At 41.9% G+C, this 23,148-nt stretch overlaps 1 protein-coding gene across 1 annotated transcript in view; it reads right to left on the bottom strand.

Moving 5' to 3' along the window:
* Window positions 1–23,148, bottom strand: part of nr5a2 (nuclear receptor subfamily 5, group A, member 2) — a 71,518-nt gene that overhangs the window by 6,436 nt on the left and 41,934 nt on the right. Inside the window, exon 6 of the mRNA XM_042416164.1 lies at window positions 19,511–19,658. Within this exon, the coding sequence (XP_042272098.1) occupies window positions 19,511–19,658 (148 nt within the window). The remainder of the gene's footprint in view (window positions 1–19,510; window positions 19,659–23,148) is intronic.

Genomic DNA, 23,148 nt, shown 5'->3' with positions numbered 1-23,148 from the left:
TAATGGAAAAGCACACACGCACACACGCACACACACACACACAAACACACACACACATACATATTCGTTCTCTCTTTCACACAACCCCTAAAATCACCACTGTGCTTTTTAATTAGACTAGATCTGCTCTGTGCTATAAGTGTGTATGTGTGTGTGTGTCTGTATGTGCTTTTGCTTTTACACCCTTTCACCGCCCCTTACAATCAACCTGCTCATGGGACACACATGCACACACACACACACACAAAGCATTTAGACACACTGCACATCCTCTCATGCAAATACTGGCTCTGTTGCTGGTCTCAATGATGCCTCAAAGAGTGGACACTGTGGTGTGAAAAAAAAAACTCTGATCAGGAAAGGAGTACACATCACTTGGTGTTGAAGTTCACTCTGCAAAAGCGAGCAGGCATCACTTCAACTTTAAGAAGTAGAAATTATTTTATGGTACAGCAGCCTGGTAACTAGGTAATCCCTAAATGTGTATGACCCGATGCTTCACTATATTTCCGCACACAGTTTAGGCCTACATCAAATTCAGGCAAATAATTTGCGTGCAAATGGTTTTCTTTTTTTTGCCATTTTCTTAGATTTGCTCACTTAAAACAACTTTTGTTAAGATAAAAATGAACTACAGTTAGGAAAAAATAGCATTAGAACATTTTTTTATATAAGTTGGGAATAGACAAATCATTCAACTGTTTTCCATCATGCTGTTTCCTCATCAAACTACCACCTATCTTCCACCATGTCTTCTTCACATCAGCCACTGATCTAAAGACAACAGTTATATATGGCAAAATAACACCATGTTCCCTCATCATTACACTTTTAGTGTCCCAATCAAACAATCTCTTAGTCACGTGCTGCCAATCCACTCTCTGCCTCTCAAACTTCAAAACATGTGTTTCCTGCTGGGTCCAAAAACAACGCATAAAACTCTTGGTTCATAAATGGTTACTGAGTCAAGTGCGGTCAGTAAACTCGGGCAATTAAACATGAGTGGAAGACAAACTGGTTACTTCCTGTATAGGAATCAGGGGCTCGCCTTTTCCAATAAGACTTTCACGGGCGTTTATATGAGCCTGTCAAAGCTGAAGCACCTTTTACCATGTCAGCGGTGCTTCAAAGAGCAAGTAGTTGAACCCATGTCCAGGCCTCTTTATTGCACTCCACTGGATTGTTATCAAGTCAGCACTGTCCACTGCTATTTTATTCATTATTAATCTGCCTTGCAGCTTGGCTCCAATCAGAGACGGGGGCGTTGACAGAACAAAACCCTATAACCTTTGACTCTGAGTGGGTTGAAGGCACCAAGAGAGGACTAAGGTCTTACTACCAATAGTAAGCAACATGTAGATCTACGTTTTCATTGGGGAAACGTATCTGTGTGTTTGTGTGTGTGTGTGGTGTTAAAAAACAGGGCAGCAAGGGCAATCAAAGCAAATAAGGGCCATGGGGCAAAGGGCAATGGCCGCATGGTTAACAGTATCACTTAAGTAGGCTATTATCAGAGTTATGGTGCACTGCTCTGATATGTTAGCTGGGCTTTGTAGTAGAGCAGAGCAACCCCCTTTACCTCCCATTTTTACCCTCACACAACCATAAACTTGTGAAATACTCACACTACAGCTACACATACATTCTCCTTTGCTCCCATCAATACTCCACTGACAACATTGCATTGCGTCAAAGTGTGTATTTCCTCTACAGGAGGCTGTGCTTTCCCGTTAGAGTATTCCAGTCTTCATGTAGGTATGCTTGCCAAGTTTCCCTGCTCCCTGGAGCTCTCAGCTCAGTTGTTTTCCTCTAAGTCCCGTTTGGGGAATTCCCTCTCTCTGCGATACGACGCCTCAATGTTAGAGGTGTCGGGGAAGTGGGGGGTGAGGGGGGAGGTAAAACTGGAGTTGTTAATGCTTCTTAACAATTAATGTGGGTTCTTTGAGACTTGATACACTGAAGGCTAACAGGATAACTAGCATCGTGGCTTTGCTATCACAGGGTGCAAGAAAAGCATGTATAACTTTGCTTCTGCTTTGAGCTCTTATCAACTGGATTTTGATCTTTAATAAAAAGACAGAGAATCAAATCATGCCGTGCCTGAAATCACTCCTCATCCACTCATTCACTACACTAAGACATACAACAGTTAACTTTACTGTATGGTAAACAGTAAATTGAGATTTCACATATTTATGGATCATTTTTCAATTTTGTGTCATCACTAACAGCTGTTGTTCTCACACAACTGTATGTTCAACTCTGACCTCCATTGCGTCATCACTGTCCTCTGACACTAAGAGGACAGCGGCAAGACAGATTGTTTTTTTTTTTTCAGGCTGAGTAACATCAGAGCTTCAATGGACAAAAAATGTGTGCAAGTAGGCTTTATACAAAGTATAAGTAAAGAAAATGTCATTGTTTTTATTCAGTGGCTCATATATTTTATTTCTCCTGCCCCCAACTCTGAGTGCCTAATTGTGACAGCAGAAGTTTGTAGTGAAACTGGGGGCCTTGATTGATCATTATAGATATAGTTAAAAAGTTACAATCATATACGCAGTGGGAGAATTGTGTGAATGGACGTCACCTTCAGAGTCATATCTGACCTGTGAGATGGACAAGTGATGGATGTCAAAAACCCTGCTGGTGTTAATTGCCCTTTAATTGCCTATGGGTAGGTTTTTTTATTCTCGTCTTCATGTGATAAGAACTGATTAAATTTTATTGTGAATTGGGATTAAATGTATTTGATGCATACTCAACTTTGGTTGATGTCTCTCCACAACATCATTACAACCTTACATATATGCCCTGCTGGGCAGTTTTATCTGGGCTTATAAAGTGCCTGTTGGCCATAGCTAATTTCAAATTAAAGATTTTAAAAGGAAAGAAGCTTCAAACTTTCCCTTCTATTCTACGGTATATTTAATGTACTGAAAGTATCTGAGGAAGTATTTTACACTAATAAACGTTTCTTTACATTTAACAAAGGCCTCATTGAGTCCTGAACAGTGACCCTTCATCTTTAACAGTGACTTTATTTCACCAGCATACAGTAACTTACTGTAGCTAAATGCCCTAAAGCTAACATAGAGCCCAATGTCCAGAGGCCAAATATCCTCTGCATTAACAATGCATAATATTAACTGTCTCACGTTTCCTGGCTCTGAGAACAGGCCACCAATGGGGACGGGCTATTGTCAGCATGTCAGAATAAAGCATGAGGGCCCATTTGCCCGCCGACTCATCAAACCCTCCCTTTAGCTGCTCAGGGGGCCAAATGCCATGCGGCTATGAAAGAGAATTAAGCAGGTAAGTTCCAGTTGGGGATATATTAAGTCAAATCTAAACCTCTGCCGACAACATTGCTATTGTTGTTAAGCTAAACAGGTAGCGGTTGGTTCACTTCTGTCGCCCAAGGACGGGTCGGCGGGCTTGGCGGGGCGATGGAGAGAGGTCGAGAGATATTGAGAGGAAGGGAAAAGTGCCTTAGGTATGATAAAATAAACAAGAGAAAAGGTGCTCCGAGCAGGAGGGAGACAAGCTTCTCTCATTGCCTATGCTGGCTGGAAGGTGCTGGGGATTTATCCTGAGGTGAAGGGGAAAACAAATTTACATCCTGTATCAGTTGGTCCTGTCTGTGGCTGTGTTATTATGGACTTTGAGGTCTTCAACAGATGGGCATGGCTAGGGAGGTTAATCAGTGGGGTGAGCTGTTTTTATTTTTTTTAATTTTTTACATAAGATGGTTAGAGGTACTCAGAAAAATATTGCTACAATTTTAAAAAACTATTTTTCAAACAGACATTTATCAAACAAAATAGCCAAACATTTGCTCTCTCCGGCTTCTCACATTATTTGCTTTTCTCTGTTTTCTCTGATTCTAAATTGAATATCTTTTGGACAAAACCAGTCCTTAAAGACATAAGCTTGGGCTTTGGCAACATGTGATTTTTTAAACTATTTTTTTAAAGTTATTTTGGGACGTGTTAACAGACTTAATGATTAATTACTTGGTTGGAGATAACCTAGTCAGCTGACAATTTGCAAGGAAAAAATAAACAGCAGCAAAAGGATCCTAAAGTACATACATATAGGTAACACAAAAAAAGTTTTGCTTGATAAATAGATCAATGATTGTTTTTGTTCTGTGCTGTGGCTTAAGATATTTTTGTCAACTGGCCCCATTTGGTGCTTTTCAATTCTGACATGCTGCAGACTCGTGGGATAAAAATCCCATTGCTGGGGGAAAAAAAACACATTGTCTCAGCATTATGAAAATCCATTTGCCAGAGGGATACTGAGAGACTTGAATCAGCAATGAACCTAGTGTTTAGCCCTCTGTGGTCCCTCCAGATTCCCCTCCCTCCACTTCTTCTTTATCCCCCCTGGAGGCGGAACCAAATGCCTTTCAATGAGCCGACCTCGTACCTCGCACCCACAGGTGCTCCGCTGACCTCGGACAGTGTGGAACACCCACAGGTCCCTGCTCTCTCACCTTCTTAATGCCGTCTGGATTGTACGGACAGTTAACCCCCCCCTCAGACAGTGTGGAGCATGCTCTCTCACCTTCCTAATGCCATCTGGATTGTACGTCCATACGATCCAGTGTACAACCCCCTCCTCCTCGCCAAAACAGCTCCCAGTCATGCAGCTATGTGCAGCTAATGATGTTAACACTTGACTGACAGGCTCAAATGTAACAGACAACGATCCAGACAAAAAGTCACTGTGTTTGGTTTAATCTGAAAAAATGATCTATGAGGCAATAAAAAGGAAGAAAAAAAAAATTAGAAATCAATATTGCTGTGCCTGTGAGGCTCTTCTAGACTTTACTTCTCACTTCATTTGTACCTGTCAGCAACAGTAGAAGCAGGCACAGAGTATAATGTGTGTGTGTATGTGTGTGTGTGTATGTGTGTGTGTAAGTGTGTTGTTGCTGTCTCTATCTGTCTGTATCAATGCATGCGTGTGAACCTCGTTTACATTCAGTGCACTTTTGCACCCCTTGGCTAATTACACACAGGGTTTGCTTGGTGGTGGAGGGAGGGCGTGGGGAGTGGTGGGGCATGTCAACCTTTCTTGTTTATGATAAAGTGACAGAAAATCATTGGGGGGTCAAGTACCCCCCTCCAACCCTCCACCGCCCCGAAAACTCCTGCAGCAGTACAGAAGGTGCCTGGTGTGGGAAGCCTCCCCTTTAATGAGACCATTAAAGGGCCCGTCTCCCCGTCAATAGATTTCTCTCATTCTTTCTCTGACAAATTTGAATTAATAATTCAGCGCCAAGCGCCTGGGGATGTATATTTTCAGCATGAAGGACAGTTAATCCATAGCGTCATTTTCCCCACCTCTCTCTCTCTCACTCCTTCCTCTCTCCTGCACTCTCTCATTTCACATCTACCCCACTCCTCCCTCCTTTCCTTTGCTCCCTTCTCATTTGATGATGGAAGCCAGCAGGTAGAGTGCTGACTACAGAAAGAGTGTGCCGCATGTTTTCCTCACCTTCTTTTAACTTCTTTGTTCTCTGTGTGATTTTCGTCCCCCGTCACGTGACAAGCGGAGTCAACTTAAGTGCAAATTGGGGTTTAATTTATTCGAAAGTATTGAATGACTGGTGGCCCTTCTCTCCTCCCCCTCAGGGTTAATGTAAGATGACAAGTTTGCACGCTGCCTCTCAAAGCTGGAGTTGATTTAGAGAACTGGGGTTTCACTGGATGTTTTCACTGTAACAAATGTTAGGACTTTCAAACGCACAATACAAGGAAATTAGAGGAAACGGGTAATTCTGAGGATAAACCACAGGGACGCTTGTTTAATAAAAAAAGATATTGTGGCATGTGTTTGTCTGTGGTAGCGGGTGTTTGTTTGTGTTATGCACCCACTGTGGTTTGAGTTTCACCAGTTATGTTGGATGGGTTTTTAAGAGACAAAATGGGCCTGTTTTAGTGTGTGCTCTTGTGTCCTCCATTACACATTTGGCTCAATTTCTAACTGTAAAACTACAATTCCAAAAACAACAGAATATGCAGAAAAAGAACAAGTAAAGATCCAAGACAACTGCCTCCGTGAGGATTCATGGGATGGTGACTTGTCTAACGAACCCCCTCATGCCTAAACTGTGTTATAATCTACAAGACAGAACCAGCTGAAAAAGCTGGGAAATTATGTAACACTCGCACATCTCAACAATCAATAATGGACTACTATTATACAAGTAGTGTAATTAATGTCAAGCATATCATTAGCATTAATCTCCATAAGGTAGCTAAATTAAAGTCTGTTCCTCTCCTGGAAAACTTGATCAGAATAGATATTTGAGGAACTGATAACTGGTTATAAAGCAAATATTTCCTGATGCTGAATATCTTAAGGCTTCATGCTGTATTAAAGTTGTTAAGTTCACTACCTATATGTCAAATCAATTCTCATCATTGAGCACTATTGGAATGTACAGGCTTACAGTGTAATGCCAACGGCAGCTTTGGATATCAGTGCCAGGTGGCACTCAAGTATAACGTTATGTACTAAGGCAGCTTGCACAGGCCAAGACTTGGCATGACAAATGGCTGGCAATCCCCAGGAATAAGCCTTTACATTACATAGCATTATTATGTGTTGATATAACAAGGTTTGTGTCTATGTACTGTAGTCGTCAAGAAAATGTTTGATTGATTAATTGCCCTTCTGTGTTTCAACATGTGTTGCTCCTCTCGGCTACTTGACCCCTGTTTCTAACATTTGTCAGCAGCTCTAAAGATTTCATTGCCCTAATGTGTTGTTTTTTTTTTATTTTAAAAGAAATCTAAAACAAGACAAAGCTCTGATGCACATGTGTGTGTTTCTTTGTGTGTAAAACAGTGGACTTAGAAGGCTTTGTTGCTTAAAATATCCTTCAGGACAAGAATCAAGAGACAAGTAAGGAGCTGTGATGGTTCAGTAGTGGGGGTGTGGGGTCACAGGGTGGGTGGGGGCTCAGCAAAGAGAGGGAGCGAGTGAGAAAGGGTGGAAAAACAAGAAACAGCGAGCCAGGGCACCTGTTGGATCATCTGTGCTTTAAAAACGTTTAATCACTGTATCTGGTTACACACACACACACACACACACATGCATCACAGCATGCACACACACATCACGTTAAAGTTCCGCTGTTCTCTGTTCTGCCAGAAGTATCTTGTAACCACATTGTCCAAAGAAGCAACACGTAAGCACGCACACGCGTACGCGTAACACACACACACACACACATACACACAGAAGCTCAAAGAGCAACGGGAGGGGGGTGTAGCAGCCACCTGACTACCATATAGCTTACCACCACCATAGTTTAAACACATGCCTCGGGACTGTACATATTCACACAGGAACACAATGGCTGACAATCCACATGCCAGGCAGTCCTGTGATGCCAGTGAGCTCCATTTCTGATATCAGAGTAGTAGGTGAATGCAGAGGATTATTTTTACTTCTGCTTTAAGTGCCAGTGTTTTATCCTGTAAATGCTCACACACTTACAAGAGTTAAGTCAGTCAGAAATCAACGACAAATTAAATGTTTTAATCCAAAAATTAGATTTGTCATTTGACAGACTGGTAAAATACTAGAATTTAGATTTTGGGAGCGTTTCTTAAACATTTTAAAACTACAAAATGTCATGGTGTGTCACCACTTTTATGTTTACTTTACTGTAATCAACAATTACTAATCTGAGTTCAAACCAGTCCTATGTCTCTTAGACTTACTTACACATAGTGATGATTGTCCAATGAGTAACACTAATGACACATCATGAGCTATAGCGGCTATAAATGCCTTGTCGTAAAGATTTGTCTTTGCTGCGGAAATGACAGCCGCAACACTAATACTGTATCTATTACAGAGACATTGATTGAAGGAGTGAAGGGTTGCTATTCACGTTTACAACTTTACAAATGATTGACAAGGCGGCTGTGTAAAGCTGGGAGTCCATCTGATTGCATTTGTATTTTTGAACATTTGACCTGCAATATTCACCCGTGATACACTTAAGGACTGAGGGGCCACACCACCACCCTTTGGCCTAGATCCCATGGTTTTGTGTGTTTACACAAGTATATATATCTGTATCTGTGTATGTGTGTGTTATTTCCACTTGATGTATATATAATGTATCTGTACGTGTGTGCATGTATGTGTGTGGCGGCGCTGGCCTCTTAAAGTGCACGGCCGCATGTAAGAAAGTGAGAAGGATCACTGGTTGAGTCAGTTCTGTAGGGAGGGTTGTGTAACTCTTTGCTGCTGTTTGTATGTAATGTTTAAGTAAGGTCGAGGCAGGCGGTCTGATCAATACGCTGCATGATTGTGGCATGACACACATACATACACACACACACACACACACACACACACACACACACAGTCCTCATCTTGCAGCACTGTTGTAAATCTACAGCTTGTGAGTTGAAACATTGATGCTCTTTCGATTGCAAGAATCAGCTCAGATTTGTTGGCAGTTTGCCTCTCTTAGTTTATGATGGTCTTGAGATAACAGTTTTTAGACTCGAGGAAATCATCACAACACTTAAAGTGGCTGTTTACATGTCAATAATGAAATTTACCTATCATGGCAAGAGTGAAAAGTGGGTTTGAAACCAGTTGTAATTACAGTATGATAATATGATGTAGAATAAGTCTTCTTTACAAAGTATTAAGGTTCATGAAATAACAGCCAGGGACTTGTGTGATATATATTCCACAAATCATTCAAATCAAGAGTGGGATTTTCTGTAGCACTCCAACGTATGCACAATTTGTTCTCTGAGTCTGTTTTCCTCGACTAATATTAGCCTGTTCTCCGCAGGGTCCCAGATAGCCCAGGCCTGTCCTCCCCACCCCAAACAGACATCCCTCAGCCTTTAATTGGAGAGGAGTAGCTACCTAGCTAGCACAGCACTGGGACCCGAGCTGTGGCCACTGAGAATGCATTAGCATTAGCATTGCAGCGGGCCGACCTGTACATAATGATAACCTCAAGCTCAGGCCACTGGGAGCAGCCCCTGTGCGCACACACGCACACACACAAACTCTACACACAAATGTGCACCGGTACACACTCCCTGCCCCCGCCTTCCCCTGTACACGCAGTCACGTAAACAAGCAAGTGTAATGCAGCCCCAGCGGTGGGTTGCTCGACGATCGGAGGAGGGGGGAAAAAAATCAGTTGCCACCGTTCGGCTGAAAAGTGTGTGTAATGAACTTGAGTTCCATTGATCGAGACTGAGAGTACAGAACCGGGGGCTGTTTGTCCCAGAAGGGCTGCGTTACCGCTGCTCGGTAGCCCCTCATAAATGTTTGAGAGGCCTCAGCCGCTCCAGATCCACACTACCTGGGTGTAGATTCTCTGTTACAACACACACACACATCCAGGTTGATGCTGATGATGGATGGATGGCTGGCCGGTGATGGTGGTGGTGGTGGTGGTTGAGGGGGTCGATCGTTATTTTAGCTTGATGACATTTAGGTGGTGTGTGTGTGTGTGTTTGTGGCAGAGAACTGTGGGTTTGTTGACGGCAGTGTTCAAGAGCAGTGCAGATGTATTTGGCGGAAAACTATTCGGCATGAGAATTTCATATCAAAACTTCTCTGCATGTCTTACAGTCTTACTTTCAAATCTCTCTTCAGGGGTAGAGGATGATATTTGCAAGCTTGTGCTAATTTGTTTGGGGGGCTACACCTTCCTGTGCTGTGCCCCTAAGCTCTGAGGCCCTCAACTGGCCCATGAATGCCCCCATATGCTCTACACATGATTGATATTACTGCAGATATCACTTAGAAAACACCTGATGTGCTGGGCGGATCATCCGCACCTCCTTTCGACTGCTAAGTACCAGCTGGCGGGAGGTCCTCTGCGTTATGCAGCCGGTAATAAAAGTTGAGCATTGATTTTCTGTAGCAGCTTGTAACTGTTAATGTTGAGACATCAATAGCTAAAGCAAAGCGCTGGTGCCTTAATAGGAGACCGAGAATGTGGAGGGCGCGAGCAGAGGCTGACTCTAAATCACAGGATCTATCCCTGCCGATCGATAGGACAGTAACTGCAAGTGTCCCTCTGCTTTCCTAATGTTTTATAATAAACTGACAGCCTGTAATAAGGCCAAGGGAGAGGGAGAATGAGAGGGAGGGGGGAGAGAGATGGAGGGCAACAATTTCTCCCTACATCTATAGCTTGCCCGCCTTAAATCACCCCACATGGGAGCGCAGGAGAGAAGCAGAGGAGGAGGAAGAGGAGAGGAAAAGGTTTTTTCTTTTGTAAAAAAAAACTTTTACAGGAGCATTTGTCTGGTTGTACTCACTGCTACAGTAGTTAGTGAGTGTATTGATGGAGGGGAGCAGAAGTTTAGGGGATATTTCCTATATTGCTTTGGCGGGGCAGTGAATTAAAGTGTGTATTAAATCCTACTGCCACCATGCAGCCGTCACCATATTCATGCAGGAGTCCAGGGCTGGGCTGCATGTGTTATGGCTGTTACTGGGTGTGGACAGTGTGATTACTACTTTTGCAACACTACTGTTTGATGGTGAGAGAATCTAGCACGGCTGTATCACTTTGTTGCAGAAGTGCTCTGCTGCAGTGGAGTTGCATACTGTGCACTAATGTATTATCTAAAGGAAAGCATAATTTTGGGGGATTTTTTGGTCATTGTGAAGTTTTTTTTTAATAAACATATTTTTAAGTTAGGCAGTTATCAGGAAATTTTTTATTTTAATAATATAGTCTCTTTTCTTCTATCTTGTTACTTTTGAGGTGTGAGGAACACTATGGAGAAAAGCACAGTTCTATATACTATACTGTTAATTCATGTCATACCTCAGGCAATTAAAGGTCTCGGGAGGGATGTAATTTTGCATTCAAGGTCTCTAAAGACTATAGATTTTAGTGAAATATAGTGATAGACAAGTTTGGTAACTAGTAGCTAAATACCTCTCCTAGCCTCCATATTGTGTTATAATGGGATGCTGTTCATATTCGATGTGACTTTTGCTCTCTAAAGTATTTGACTTGAGATTTAATTCAACATATTTGGATTTTCATTTTGAGAAATTGTGCCTATTCTTTACTGACTATGATTTACAACACTATTTAATAAATATGTTTAATTATTAATGTCAAGTTACCATCTTTGACACAAGTAGACTACATCTTTTTCTACCACATCCCCGAAGAACTCTGTCCATTCACAAAGCCCCTTCCAAACAAATGTATTACTATTATCTTGCTTTAGTCTCTGATAACTGGCCTTGTTTGAAACCAGATAAAGAACAGTGTCAACATAATTGCCATATAAATTGTTGTAAGACTTAAAAATAGAAGACAAGAAGGCAAGCCTTAGCTGTAAATTGGAAAGATACTTCAGAGATAATCTGGGGAATGTCGAAGTCCATCAGGAAACTGGAGAGTATCTCAGGTGAGATATAAGACTGAGGCTAAAGGGGGAGTCAGGTCATGGGCGGGAGGCAGCGAACCTCAATTTCCCCACCACCGCTGCCACAACTCACTGCAACTGCTGCTTAATGACAACAGCCTGCAGTGGGTAATGGTGACAGGCTGGAGACCTGAAGCTTTTATTGCTTGATAAAGTCTGAAAGCCTTTTAGGCAACCTCATTACACGGAATTCCCTACAAAGTGGTGGCCGGCGTCAGGAGCCGACTGCTCGCCATGTTAGATTTCTTAGGCTAAAACTGACAGAAAATAGTCAAGTCAAGTCAATTTATTTATAAAGCGCCAAATCACAGCAGAAGTTATCTCAGGGCACTTTTCACATAGAGCAGAAGTATTAGGTTCATTGCTTTAGGGCACAATTCCACCTACTCCTGATGAGATAAAATAAAATGAAAGAAAAGTCAGGACACTCAAACATGATTAGCTGGGTTTGGCTCTGTCGGGGACAAAGTTTGAGCAACTGGTGAGGGACTTTTTTATGTTTGTTGCTCGTGTTAGAATGATGCCTAAAGGAAGCTGATGGGTGGTAAAAAGATTTGTTTGAAAAGTAGATGAGAGTCCAATACTTTTCAATCAGCACGTGTTTGCTGAGCACTTCACCAAGCTTCAAAACAGAGTGATGAAAAAGCACTAGATGCAGTCACTCTGTGCATGGATTGCACTTTATGAACCTTATACATACATTTATAGTCTTAGGCCCCCCACCCTGCAATCACCACTACTGTATTTTCCATTACTGCTGTCATTGCACCAATCCAGTCACTGACTCTGTAATTTGTGGGACACACAAACAAGCAGAGGGGTTGCATGCCTCTACACGCATACACACGCACACAACAAAATATGATTTGTGCCACATTTCATGCACATGGCTCATACAGTAGACTATCCGGTCTTCTTTCTCTCTTTCTTCCCTGTTAACCTTTTGTTGTATGGTTGCATACAATGCGCTGCAGTTGTGGGATGTTTGTTGTGATTTGCTGTTTGAGTGTGATTGCCTAGCTTCACTGTTGCATGAAGTTGTATTGGTATTATATTATTACAAATCTAATATACTAACTGAAAGCGTTATTTGTACTTGCAGCTTGATTCGTTTGGCAGGTTTAATTGGTTTAGCCACATTTTGTTTGGGGTTTTTTTGTGTCCCCGTTAAAGGCACACTATGCAGGATTTGTCGGTTGCTGTTTGTAAACACAACATTCAAAGTTGGCCCCTCATCCCTGGCTCAACGACACCAGAGTGAGTGAGAGTGGTGGTTGAGCGAGCTAGAGAGTGAATGAAGAGAGGGAGCGGCAGAAGCGAGAACAAAGCTCTGAATCAGATAAATAAAATGTTATTTTCAGATTTTTTCGCGGGGGTTACATTCTAAAGCATAAATAAACATGCCCACCCCTCCGCACAACCCTGCGGAAAAGTGCCGCATTGCTGGACTTGTGAATGCAGCCGAAGTGAACACTTCATCCTGTCCACTATGGCTTCTCTGCTCTGTGTGTGTCTGTGTGTGTGTGGGGCTCAGCCACGCCCTTGGTCAAACAGACATACTGGCAGAGAGCAGAGGAGAGAGATGGAGACAGTGATGTAACCTGGTCGCTATGTTGTCATAGAGTCCCACCCTCACACCTTGTGTGCTGTTATTGGCTGGGGGCTACACACCCACTGCCCAAAGGCTGATGCCCAAAAACATCTGGAACACAGCAAAATAATAAGAAAATAAGAAAATACAGGCGGAGGGCAGGGTCTCTGTAGATATATACACAGCCACACACTTCTGGTGGGTCATAAATGATAATTGAGAGTGATTATTTTTGTATGAGTCCATACATTGTTTTTTTTTAGGAAAATCCTGCATAATATACCTTTAAGCAACATTCCCTCAGTTCTGGAAAAATAATAATTTATTGGCTTATCTTGGTGTTGCTGCTTCTTCTTAAGAGGATGAAAAGACTTCCCATTTTGTGTTGAGTCAAGGTTTCCCGCAGGCCAGACCCTAACAACCCATACACACATTAACCATACTTTATTTGTGTATTGATCAGGTCAAAGGTACACATGATGACTCTGTCCTGTTGACTTACTGCTGAGCAGAAAGCTTGGCTCCCACACAGCAGGCAGCACAAAAAAGGAAAAAAAAGTCCCTATTATGTTGCTTTTAATTAAGTTGTAAGGTGTTGTGCCGGTTATATGCTCCATTATTTGGCCCCTACATTGGTCTCAATGGGTGTAAATATTGAACCGTCGCTGCGATCCTGATGTTAATCAATTCCCGACCGAATTCTAAATGATTCGGTTCGTTTCAGGAAATGAATATTTGCCAGGCTTTATTGGGGGAGATGTGGGGCGGTGTGCATGAATTAGCAAGCTCCCCTGCTCACTGGCCAGGGATAAGGGCATTGATTCTGAGCAGCCTCGGCTGTTGCTTAATTAGGACATACCTGTCTGGGAATTATGTTTTTTTTTCTCTCTCTCTCATTGTGTGGAGAGATGAATATGATAGAGAAATAGAGAGAGAGAATACAAGGTTAATCACGTTTTCTGTGTTTGTGTTGTTGTCAGCAGATTGGTGTCTGACCTCGCGGTGCACAAAACAGAAAAAGTCTGCCCTCAGTATGTGGCACGCTAAACATGCTAATGAGAGACGTGTCCTAGCATAGGGTTGGGGGCCCAGGGTGTAAATGGTGAGGTGGGTTGAAGCAATTAAGAAAGATTAAAAAAACAAAATCAGAACAATTTCGAGTCATTTCTGAAATAATTTTGTGAAAGAATGAAAAACTCTCACAGCTCAACTCATTTTAATATTTTTAGAACTGACTTCTATGAACAATGATCTCCAATTCAATTTCTTTTTGTTTATACAGATGAAAACTCAACACAAATGAAAATTATTATAGTTAAGACATATTAAGGAGGGGAGGGGTGGAGGAAAAGTTGAGGGAGGGAGGAAAAGAGATAAATGGTGATTCAGATGGGGTTGAAGATAAACAATAAGCAATGGAGGTGGATGTGGGGATGGAATTGTGATAGATTGAGGCGTACAAAGACGGATGTGAAAAAAAGAGGGAGAAAGGGCAGAGCAATGAAAGGAGAGACACCACAGAGGGCTGGATGGATGGTGAGGGATGGAGGGCAGGAGGGATGGATGAATGGTTGGGAGTCTCTAAACTCTAACCTCAGAGCCTGACTAATCACTTGACAGACAGCTAATGTGGTGCTGAGGCAGCTCTTGAATCACTGGCTGTCTTCATTTCTTATGAATGGACAACACCACTGATTTCTGATCACCTAGAGAATAAAGAACAACCGACATCAGACATCTCTCCGTCATGTTTTGAATATTTATTGCAGTGTAAAAGTGAATGGGATATTCTTTTGGTATTCTAGTCCCTTATTTTGAGATTTTAAATTTGAAATTTTAACCTAAACTTTCAGGTATCAAACACATCGTATTGGCTGAGAGGAAAATGTGGACAATTTCCTATCCTTGTGTTTAATGTCTGTTTTGGACTTGTGATACAGGAGCTGCAATGATTGGCTGATAGAAGACCAGTCAGCAACTATTTTGATAATGGATTGATCATTTAAGTCATTTTCTTAGCAAAAATGCCAAAAAATGTGAATATTTAATGTTTTTTGTTCATCAGCTTTGATATCAAGCAAAATATCTTTGGGTTTTGGATTGATGGTCGGATAAAGCAAGTAACTAATATGTTGAATGTGTCATCTTGGGCTTTTAAAAATTGTGCTGTGTATTTGTTATTTTCTGACATTTTTTAGACCAAATGATGAATTGGTTCATCGAGAAAATAATGAATAGATTAATTGGTAATGTAAACAACTGTCAGTTGTTACTGAAATGATAAAGTTCAAATAAAATGCTGGAATAGGCAGATGAAATAAACACAGAGTTTAAGGTTTCAGACTAAAGATGGAATCACATACTGAATTCATGTATAATGCAGTTTTTTTTTTATAACCTATTCCTACATTTAAACCAACATAAATGTGACTTATTTAACTATTTCCACAGTGCACTAGTATCAGTGGACCTTCACCCAGCATGAATCAAACTCGAGCCTAAATTCTCTGCTCTATCAACTTTTCACTGGCTTTCTTCCTGCTAAAGGCTTCAGTGTGGGGGCATTATTTAAGGCTGTGTCCACAAATCTGCTCTCCCCGCTGGGAGCATTTACCACCCTGCGCTGGTCTGGCAGCTACTCTGGTTCTCTTCGCGGCTGACAAGGACTGGCAGCGCCTGTCTCACCCAATTACACCTGATGGGGTCTGACCTGCCTAGCTGGGCTTAGTGGTTGCTGGCTGAACACTCTCTGACCTCTGTCACCGCATCTGCTTATCCAGTATGGAAGCTGTTTGTGTGACAGTATGCATCATACTTGCAGGTATGATTTGTTTTGTAAAAGTTGATAAACAATACTTCTTTTCTTTCTTATTTTTCCATTGGCAGCCATTAAATTTAGGGGTGTCATACAAGTTTCAAGCAGCAAAGTACACTATCGCAGAACTTAATTTTAGGAAGCACACTTTTTTCTCGGTTTCGCTTGGATACAGGTTCTTTTTATACACCTTAGATCTGCAACACAACCTAATTTTTTTTATTGTGGAACACTGAGAAAATGCAGTTGGGAGTTAAGTGCCTCCCTGACCTTGTCATTGAAGGAAAGAAGAGAGACCTTTTTTCACTTTCCTCAGCCTGAATTTGAACTTGTGACCCAGTCCTCACCTCTGGGCTGACTTGTCACCTGCAGTCTTTCTATTAAGCTTTTAAGCCTTTTAAAGGAAATCAAAGACCCATTAACAGTGTTCTGACACCGGACAACTAGTAGTAGTAATTCTTTACTGAACTCTGACCCAGGCAACACTCACTCTCCCCACACACAAACACACTATAATTGTTCACAGTCCTACACTAAACACTAAAGAGATCAATGCTTGCAGAGTGATAATCTCCTTCTAGATAGAGGGCGAAAGCCTTCAGTTAAGACAAGGAAGGAATGACAGGGGGGAGACAAAAGCAATAGAAAGAGACAGATAAAGAGAGAGGGACAGAGAGAAATGATAAAAAAAGAATGGAAAAAGTGCAAGACGACGTCTAACTCTGAGAACAAGCACACACACAGATCAGGACATGTGTCTCCTCTCAGCCGGAGTGACATCTATATCCCCGTCTTTATCGACAACTGGCTTAACTAAGAGCTCTTCTGGCGGGGAGAAGGTGACTGATTGTCCATCCACGGACAGAGAGAGAGAGAGGCAAAGAGAGGCAGAGAGAGAGAGGGGTTGTAGATAGAAATACTGAGAAAAATCAAGACACAGACAGAATGTTGGTGAAAGAAAAAAGAGGCAGGGAGAAAGAGGGAGAAATACAGGCTGTGCTACTATACCTCCATTACTTAAATGGCAACTACAGTAGGGTTAAGATTAGGGAAACATCACGGTTATGGCAAATAAATTATGCTTTGACCTGTGTCATATTGCATACACTCCATTCACATTAGCCCCAGCTGAGAGATCAGTGACCAGTGTAAAAGATGAAATAAAGCTAATAAAGAGGGAGAGCCTTTATGTTCAGCAGCCAGCAGCAGAACTACTTTCATGCCTCATTTCGCTACAATGCTTATTACAGTAATTGGCTCTGCAGGTAGTATAAATACACACCTGCTTTCTCACTGCTACACACACACACACACACGTTCCCTTAGGTAAATGTATGTATCAACCCTTCTCACAGCCAATCACACACACACACACACACACACACACACACATCTCTGTTCAGCTGTTTATGATATTAATCACATGAATTCTAAATCTCCCGGCTTTACATTGCTGGAGCACCTCCCCATCCCTCACCCCCACACCACCACCTCCATCATCTCCACCACTGATCCCCTCAGCCAGTTCTACAGCGCCTGTGCCGGGCTTCTTTTGCGGGAGGCCTGGGCAACGCCGGAGAACAAGCACTGCCGGGGGCGATACACATCCCTCAGGTGAGCCTTTCATTATGGATGATGTTTCTGCCAAATTATTTAGACCCTGAGCCCCAGCAACACCCCTGCCACATGAAATAAACACACACAAACAAAGACATGCGCGCACACAGACATACACACTCTGAAGCCCCACTGCAATCCGCCCCATCCTTCCCTGTTTCCTTGCTGTACCACTAACACAAACATTAATCCTGCCTGATCACCACAGTGTGTGTGTGTGTGTGTGTACTGCTTTTGCCTGGCAGTTCATTAGTCCTTCTTTCTTTGTTTAGGGCAGGTAAAGAAGGGAAAGCTTGACCCATGTGGATTACAGATAGATGGAGGAAGGGATAGCTAAGGATGAGAAAAATATTCATTGTAAGTATGCTACTGTTGCTCACAGTGCCATACAGGGGCCAGGTTGAGCAAAGCTGCCTTGACATCATCGGCTTCAGTAATATAGGATGTTAAAATAGGTTTGGTCCAGTGTGTGTGTGTGAGTGTGTATCCCTCAGAGGCCATTTGTTGCTGACTTGTTAGGAAAGAGACAGAGATGACAGTCTCCTGGTAATGTGTGACCTCGGCTCAGAGAGTGGGGAGCAGCTTTTGGGATCTGAATGCACACACACACACATACATACACACATCCCGTCTCTCTTTGTCCCTTAACTCATTTGGCTACTTATCCCTTCACTTCCCTCCTTTCCCAAATCCCATGCTCCCGCTCTCTTTATAGCCATGCTTCCCTCCCACCTGTACATCCCAAATGCTTGGCGGTACCTGCCTCCCTCCAATTCCCAGTCTCTCCCACCTCCCATCATCCTCCTATCTTCTCCTTTTCATCCTTTCCTTCCTCCCTCCTCACCTCCTCACTTTATCTGTATCCCCTTCAACTCTCTCCTTTCTGACCCTCCAAAACTCAATCTGGGAGGAAAAAAACCTAAAATTCCCCTTAGAAAAAAAAAAAAGAAAATCATTCCCACATTCCCATTCCTCTCCAACTCCCCATCCTCACAGTTTCATGCACTTACTTCCACCCACCTAGCTCACCCGTTAGTTTGTTTCTATAGTATTTCCCAAAGCTAAATAAAATGCCTGATTCTTATTTAATCCTGCATATCTCAATGCCTTTTATATTACTGATCAAGCAGTATATAATTATTCCACTACTCTTGCACCCATTGTATAGCACTAGAGAGCAACAGCGAAATTCTAAAAATGTAAAATGTTCATATTGATTTTACATTCCCAACTCATAGTGGTGCATTGCCTCCTTCAACAGTGGTTTGTGAACCTCAAAGTAGAAGAAACAGAGGAGGATTAAGTGAGTTTGCTGCTGGCACTGCCGATGATAGTTTTATACAGATGAGGCAGTAATTAGAAAGCAAGCTTGTCTGTGAAAAACAACTGAGAAAAAAAGAAACTAAACTTATTGGGCATTTATTTAGAGTTGCTCTGCATCAAAGCACATGTAACTTGTGTAGTTGTGTGTTTCCACTGTGTCTCCCCGTCTCCACTGGAACAAAACCGTTCCTCCACTCCTTCCTTCCTCTTGTACCCGTTCCGTCTCTCCCTCCCTCACTTTCTCTTTTGTCTCTTACAGACCACTAGTCCCTTCCTTCTTCCTCCCTTCCTCCTTCCTTTTCCTTTCTCTGTTAATCTCTCTCTTCCCCTATTTAGTACCAGGATCTTTTTTGCTTCCCCTTTTTTCTCCCATTTCCTTTGTCCCCCATCCTTCCTGCTTCCCTGGATCACCTACATCACCTGCATTTGATTGTCAACCGCTACCCTGCAGTTCCACTGAACAAGTTGTATCTTGGGAACAGGGGCTTTTTTGGGAGGCAGGAACAATGGCACAGGAACCAAACTTGAAGTTTGGTTCCTGGTAAAGCCCCTGAGTCCCTAAGTTTAGGTAATGTCCCTAAGCTCCGAAATTGGTTCCTGGAAAAGTTCCAGATGGACCAGCAGATCTATCTTAACAAACCACGCTTTTCTTTTCAACTTCCCTCAAAACCTCTTCCTTATCAGCTTTGAGAGACTCACCCAGGCTGAAAAGGACCAGGAACTTGAGGCAGACAAACTCCCGTTGGTCCAGCTGCAGGGAGCGTAGTTTGGCCACCAACTCCTGGGCGTGGCTCAACAGGTTGTTGAGTGTGGCTCCCGCCTGTGATGCAATCACCGCATAGTCCACCTGCAATAAGAGGGAGACAGGAAGGAAAAGACTTGTTTACAGAGTGGCTCTGAAAGTAATTTAACTTGGATTGAAAAGAAACAACTCAGAATACAAATGAAAAGCAGATTTTCTTTCATTGATTAATGGAAATTAGATTCAACATCCAGATAGCAGCTAAGCTATATAGATAAGTTAGTATGCTTAAAAGCACCAGACCTGATAGACTACATATTTGCTTTCATGGATGTATTATAAGAACTGGATGCACATAAGTCAAAAAAGTTTTCTAGCGTCCTAGTTTGATTCCACATCGTGCATTGGGATGAAATCACAAATATGAAAATAGCTTTTCCAGGCTCTTGGAAGTTTTTTTATTTAATTTTAAAAATTCACAATACAAATAATACACAATAATATTGCTAGGTATAACAAATGTCTCTTTTATAACAGCTTTTATGGGGAAAATACTTTTTGGACTGAAGGGTATTTTTTGATGCCGTCTCCACTGATGTAAATATATCTAAAAATGTGCAAAAATGATTGACAGAACAACTCTGAAAGACATGACTGTACCCTGCACATAACATCAACACAAGCTTAATGAAATGTTGTTACAAATTCATGTACCTGCTCTACTGCACCCTCAACATGGAGTCAAACGCTTTGGTCTGTCTGTCAGAATGCAAGACACTGATGGATGTGTAAAAAACACAGCTGCAGGCAGTAGGTTTTTGAAGTTTTACAGTATTTTATGAAAACATGCTGTGAGTATATGGAGAGATCATGGGACTTCACCTCCAACGGACAAAAACATGCTGAGCCACAACAAAAACTAGATAGATAGATAGATAGATAGATAGATAAATAGACATACACCCAGCCAACAACCCACTGGCCTAAACACACACACACACATACACCCCTTTTTCAGGTGCATTTCATATCTGCAGCTGCAGCACATTTGTCTGGGAGGCAAGTCCTTAGCTGCCACTCACAGTAAGCAGGACCGTATTAAATTTTTATATTTATTGACAATTCATTACCATAATTGACTGTGCTAGGGTTTCCAGGGGAAGGTAGATGTTGGCGTGCGCAGTTCCTAAAGCTCAGGGAGGAAGAGGGTCCCTAGGAGCTCCGATTTGCAATTAAAAACACCCCTGGATTTGGAATTTGTGTAAATAGGATGATTGGAGCCTGTTTTCTGTCTGAAGAAGGGAAGGTTCAAAAGTAAATGTTAACAATGCACCATGTTTTCCCTCTCTTCTCCTGTCTTCTTCCTCTGTGCCTTTCCTCTCCTTTCCTTTCCTTTCCTTTTCTACCATCTCTGTTACTACACCACTCTTTCCTCCCCAATGAATTCCTAACTCCTTTGTCCCTCTTTCTTTTCTTCTTCCCACCTTCGAGAAGGTAAGAGTTATGACTCCGTGAAAAGCAGACAATGCCCCCCTTCCAAGGTGTCAATCAATTTACATAAAATCAACTGTGCATGAAATAACTTCATTGAAGGATTGGACTGTTGATGGTGATGCCTTGGGTTATTGCCTTCTAGCCTTAAGTAAAAAGAGAGGGGAAAAAACGCTATAATGTCACTATAGCAGACTTAGCACTAACCCTTGTGACCTGCGTATCAATCAATCAATCAATACTACTTTATTATCCCTCCTAGAGAGACATAGAGAGTAAATATATGAATAAACCTTCAAATCGTAACCCATCATGAATACGTCTTTGCTGAACATTAAAGATGGATATGGAAGGTGAGATTAGTTTGATGCGTAGAGGGCTTTGATGTGTGTGTAGAAGACAATAATTTACCTTGTTTGAAAGCAAAGAAATCGCGACTGACCGAGGAATGTCTGTTTTTTTGCATTTCTTTCCATCATTTGAATTTCATGGATTTACACCAGGAGCGTTGTGCTATCAAAATATCAAGATTTTCATGCTGAAGTCTGGCTGCCAAGCTGCGAGGCCTTGCTTAATCATTCAACAGTTCAGTCCAATCTTTGTCATTTTATGTTTGCATACATTTTGTTGAGCTCCATTTTACGTTTGATCCTGTGACAGGATAAAGAACATGCCTACTCTCTTCAACCCCAAACTGAAAACACTCATGGCCATCTCACCCTATTGTTGGTGACATGACATAAAGAAAGACAAAAAGACAGAAAAAAAATGGAAAAGAGGGGAATTTGCAAGTGAAAGAAATAAGAACAAGTGAAAGCTCAAGACAGAAAGCAAATGACAGGCTATAACAGTAAATGTGTTGGTACCATGAATTTATTTTTTTTTAAAGGTCAGGATAAGTGCAGCTTATGATTAAGAGAGCAGGGAAGTTACTTGGTTGAAAGCGAAGTGGGAGAAATGTGTATCCAAACTCTCCATCTGAGCAAATATTCTGTCTTTAAACTTCTTTCATGATACAAGTAGACTGATCCACCCTGCTGCAATTGAACTTTTTTTTTAGAAGCTAGACTAGAAGGTTTCCACTTTCTTTGAGTGCTTAATGCAAGATTAAATTAATAATGTGGGCATTTGATGGACTAAACATGTCTTACTAAAGCCTGTCCTGAAAAAAATTCTATCTTGTAAAACTAAAATATCTAATATCAAAATCAAGAGCAAAAGCCTCTTTCTAAAGTCACAATTTTGCACCATCATTGTGCTACCAAGGGGCAAATACATCATGGAGCACAGTGTTACTGGGAAGCAACAATGACACAAAGTACAACCTTTTACATACATATAGACATGTGGACTTTTTAACACAAACTTAGGTATAACAGGGAAACAAATGGGGGTAAAAAAGTACATTTCATTACAAACAACTGCCTCACTGAACATGACGGACTCATGGTGACAGTTTCAGATGATCTACGTTTTTATTTTCCTTTACGTGACACATGAATATCGTGAATAAGCAGACAGTTGTTTTACTAAAGTGTAAAATGTGAAGATCAGACATCTGACTTCTCACATATGCAATGTTATCTCTGACTTTTGCAGACCTTTTCTGACTGAAAAACCTCCACAGTTGGTTTCACGCACATCAAGCTCTCATTATATCCCATAGACCAATATGATGAGCATATTGTAACAATTAAGCAATTAGCACATTACAGACCAATGTGGTTAATGCACAGTGTAGTATGTTGCTCCAAACAGTCATTATGTGATTTGTTGAGCATGTGTGTGTGTGTGTGTGTGTGTGTGTATGTGTGTAGCATTTGCTTTGGGTGATGCTGCTACTGTGTTCTAAATATCCCTGGTGTTATCGCTGCGCTGTCACCCCTAGCCAGGCAGAGAATAATAGGAGATAATGAACTGTTTCAGAGCCTCACACACGCAAACACACATTTCCCCGCTGCCCCTGCTCCCCCCCTCCCCTCCAAGACCAGCTGTTCATTAACCAAAGTATGCAAACGAAACCGCCGTCCTGCACCTCCCCTGACTATCAACCCCTCCTCCTTCCCCTCCTCCTCTTTTACTCCTCTACTGCTTTGGTCTCTTC

Source organism: Thunnus maccoyii, chromosome 7 (assembly GCF_910596095.1).
Source record: "Thunnus maccoyii chromosome 7, fThuMac1.1, whole genome shotgun sequence".
Taxonomy (NCBI): domain Eukaryota; kingdom Metazoa; phylum Chordata; class Actinopteri; order Scombriformes; family Scombridae; genus Thunnus; species Thunnus maccoyii.
Note: the sequence above shows the minus strand (reverse complement) of the source record. Positions and strands in the feature narration are given on the sequence as shown.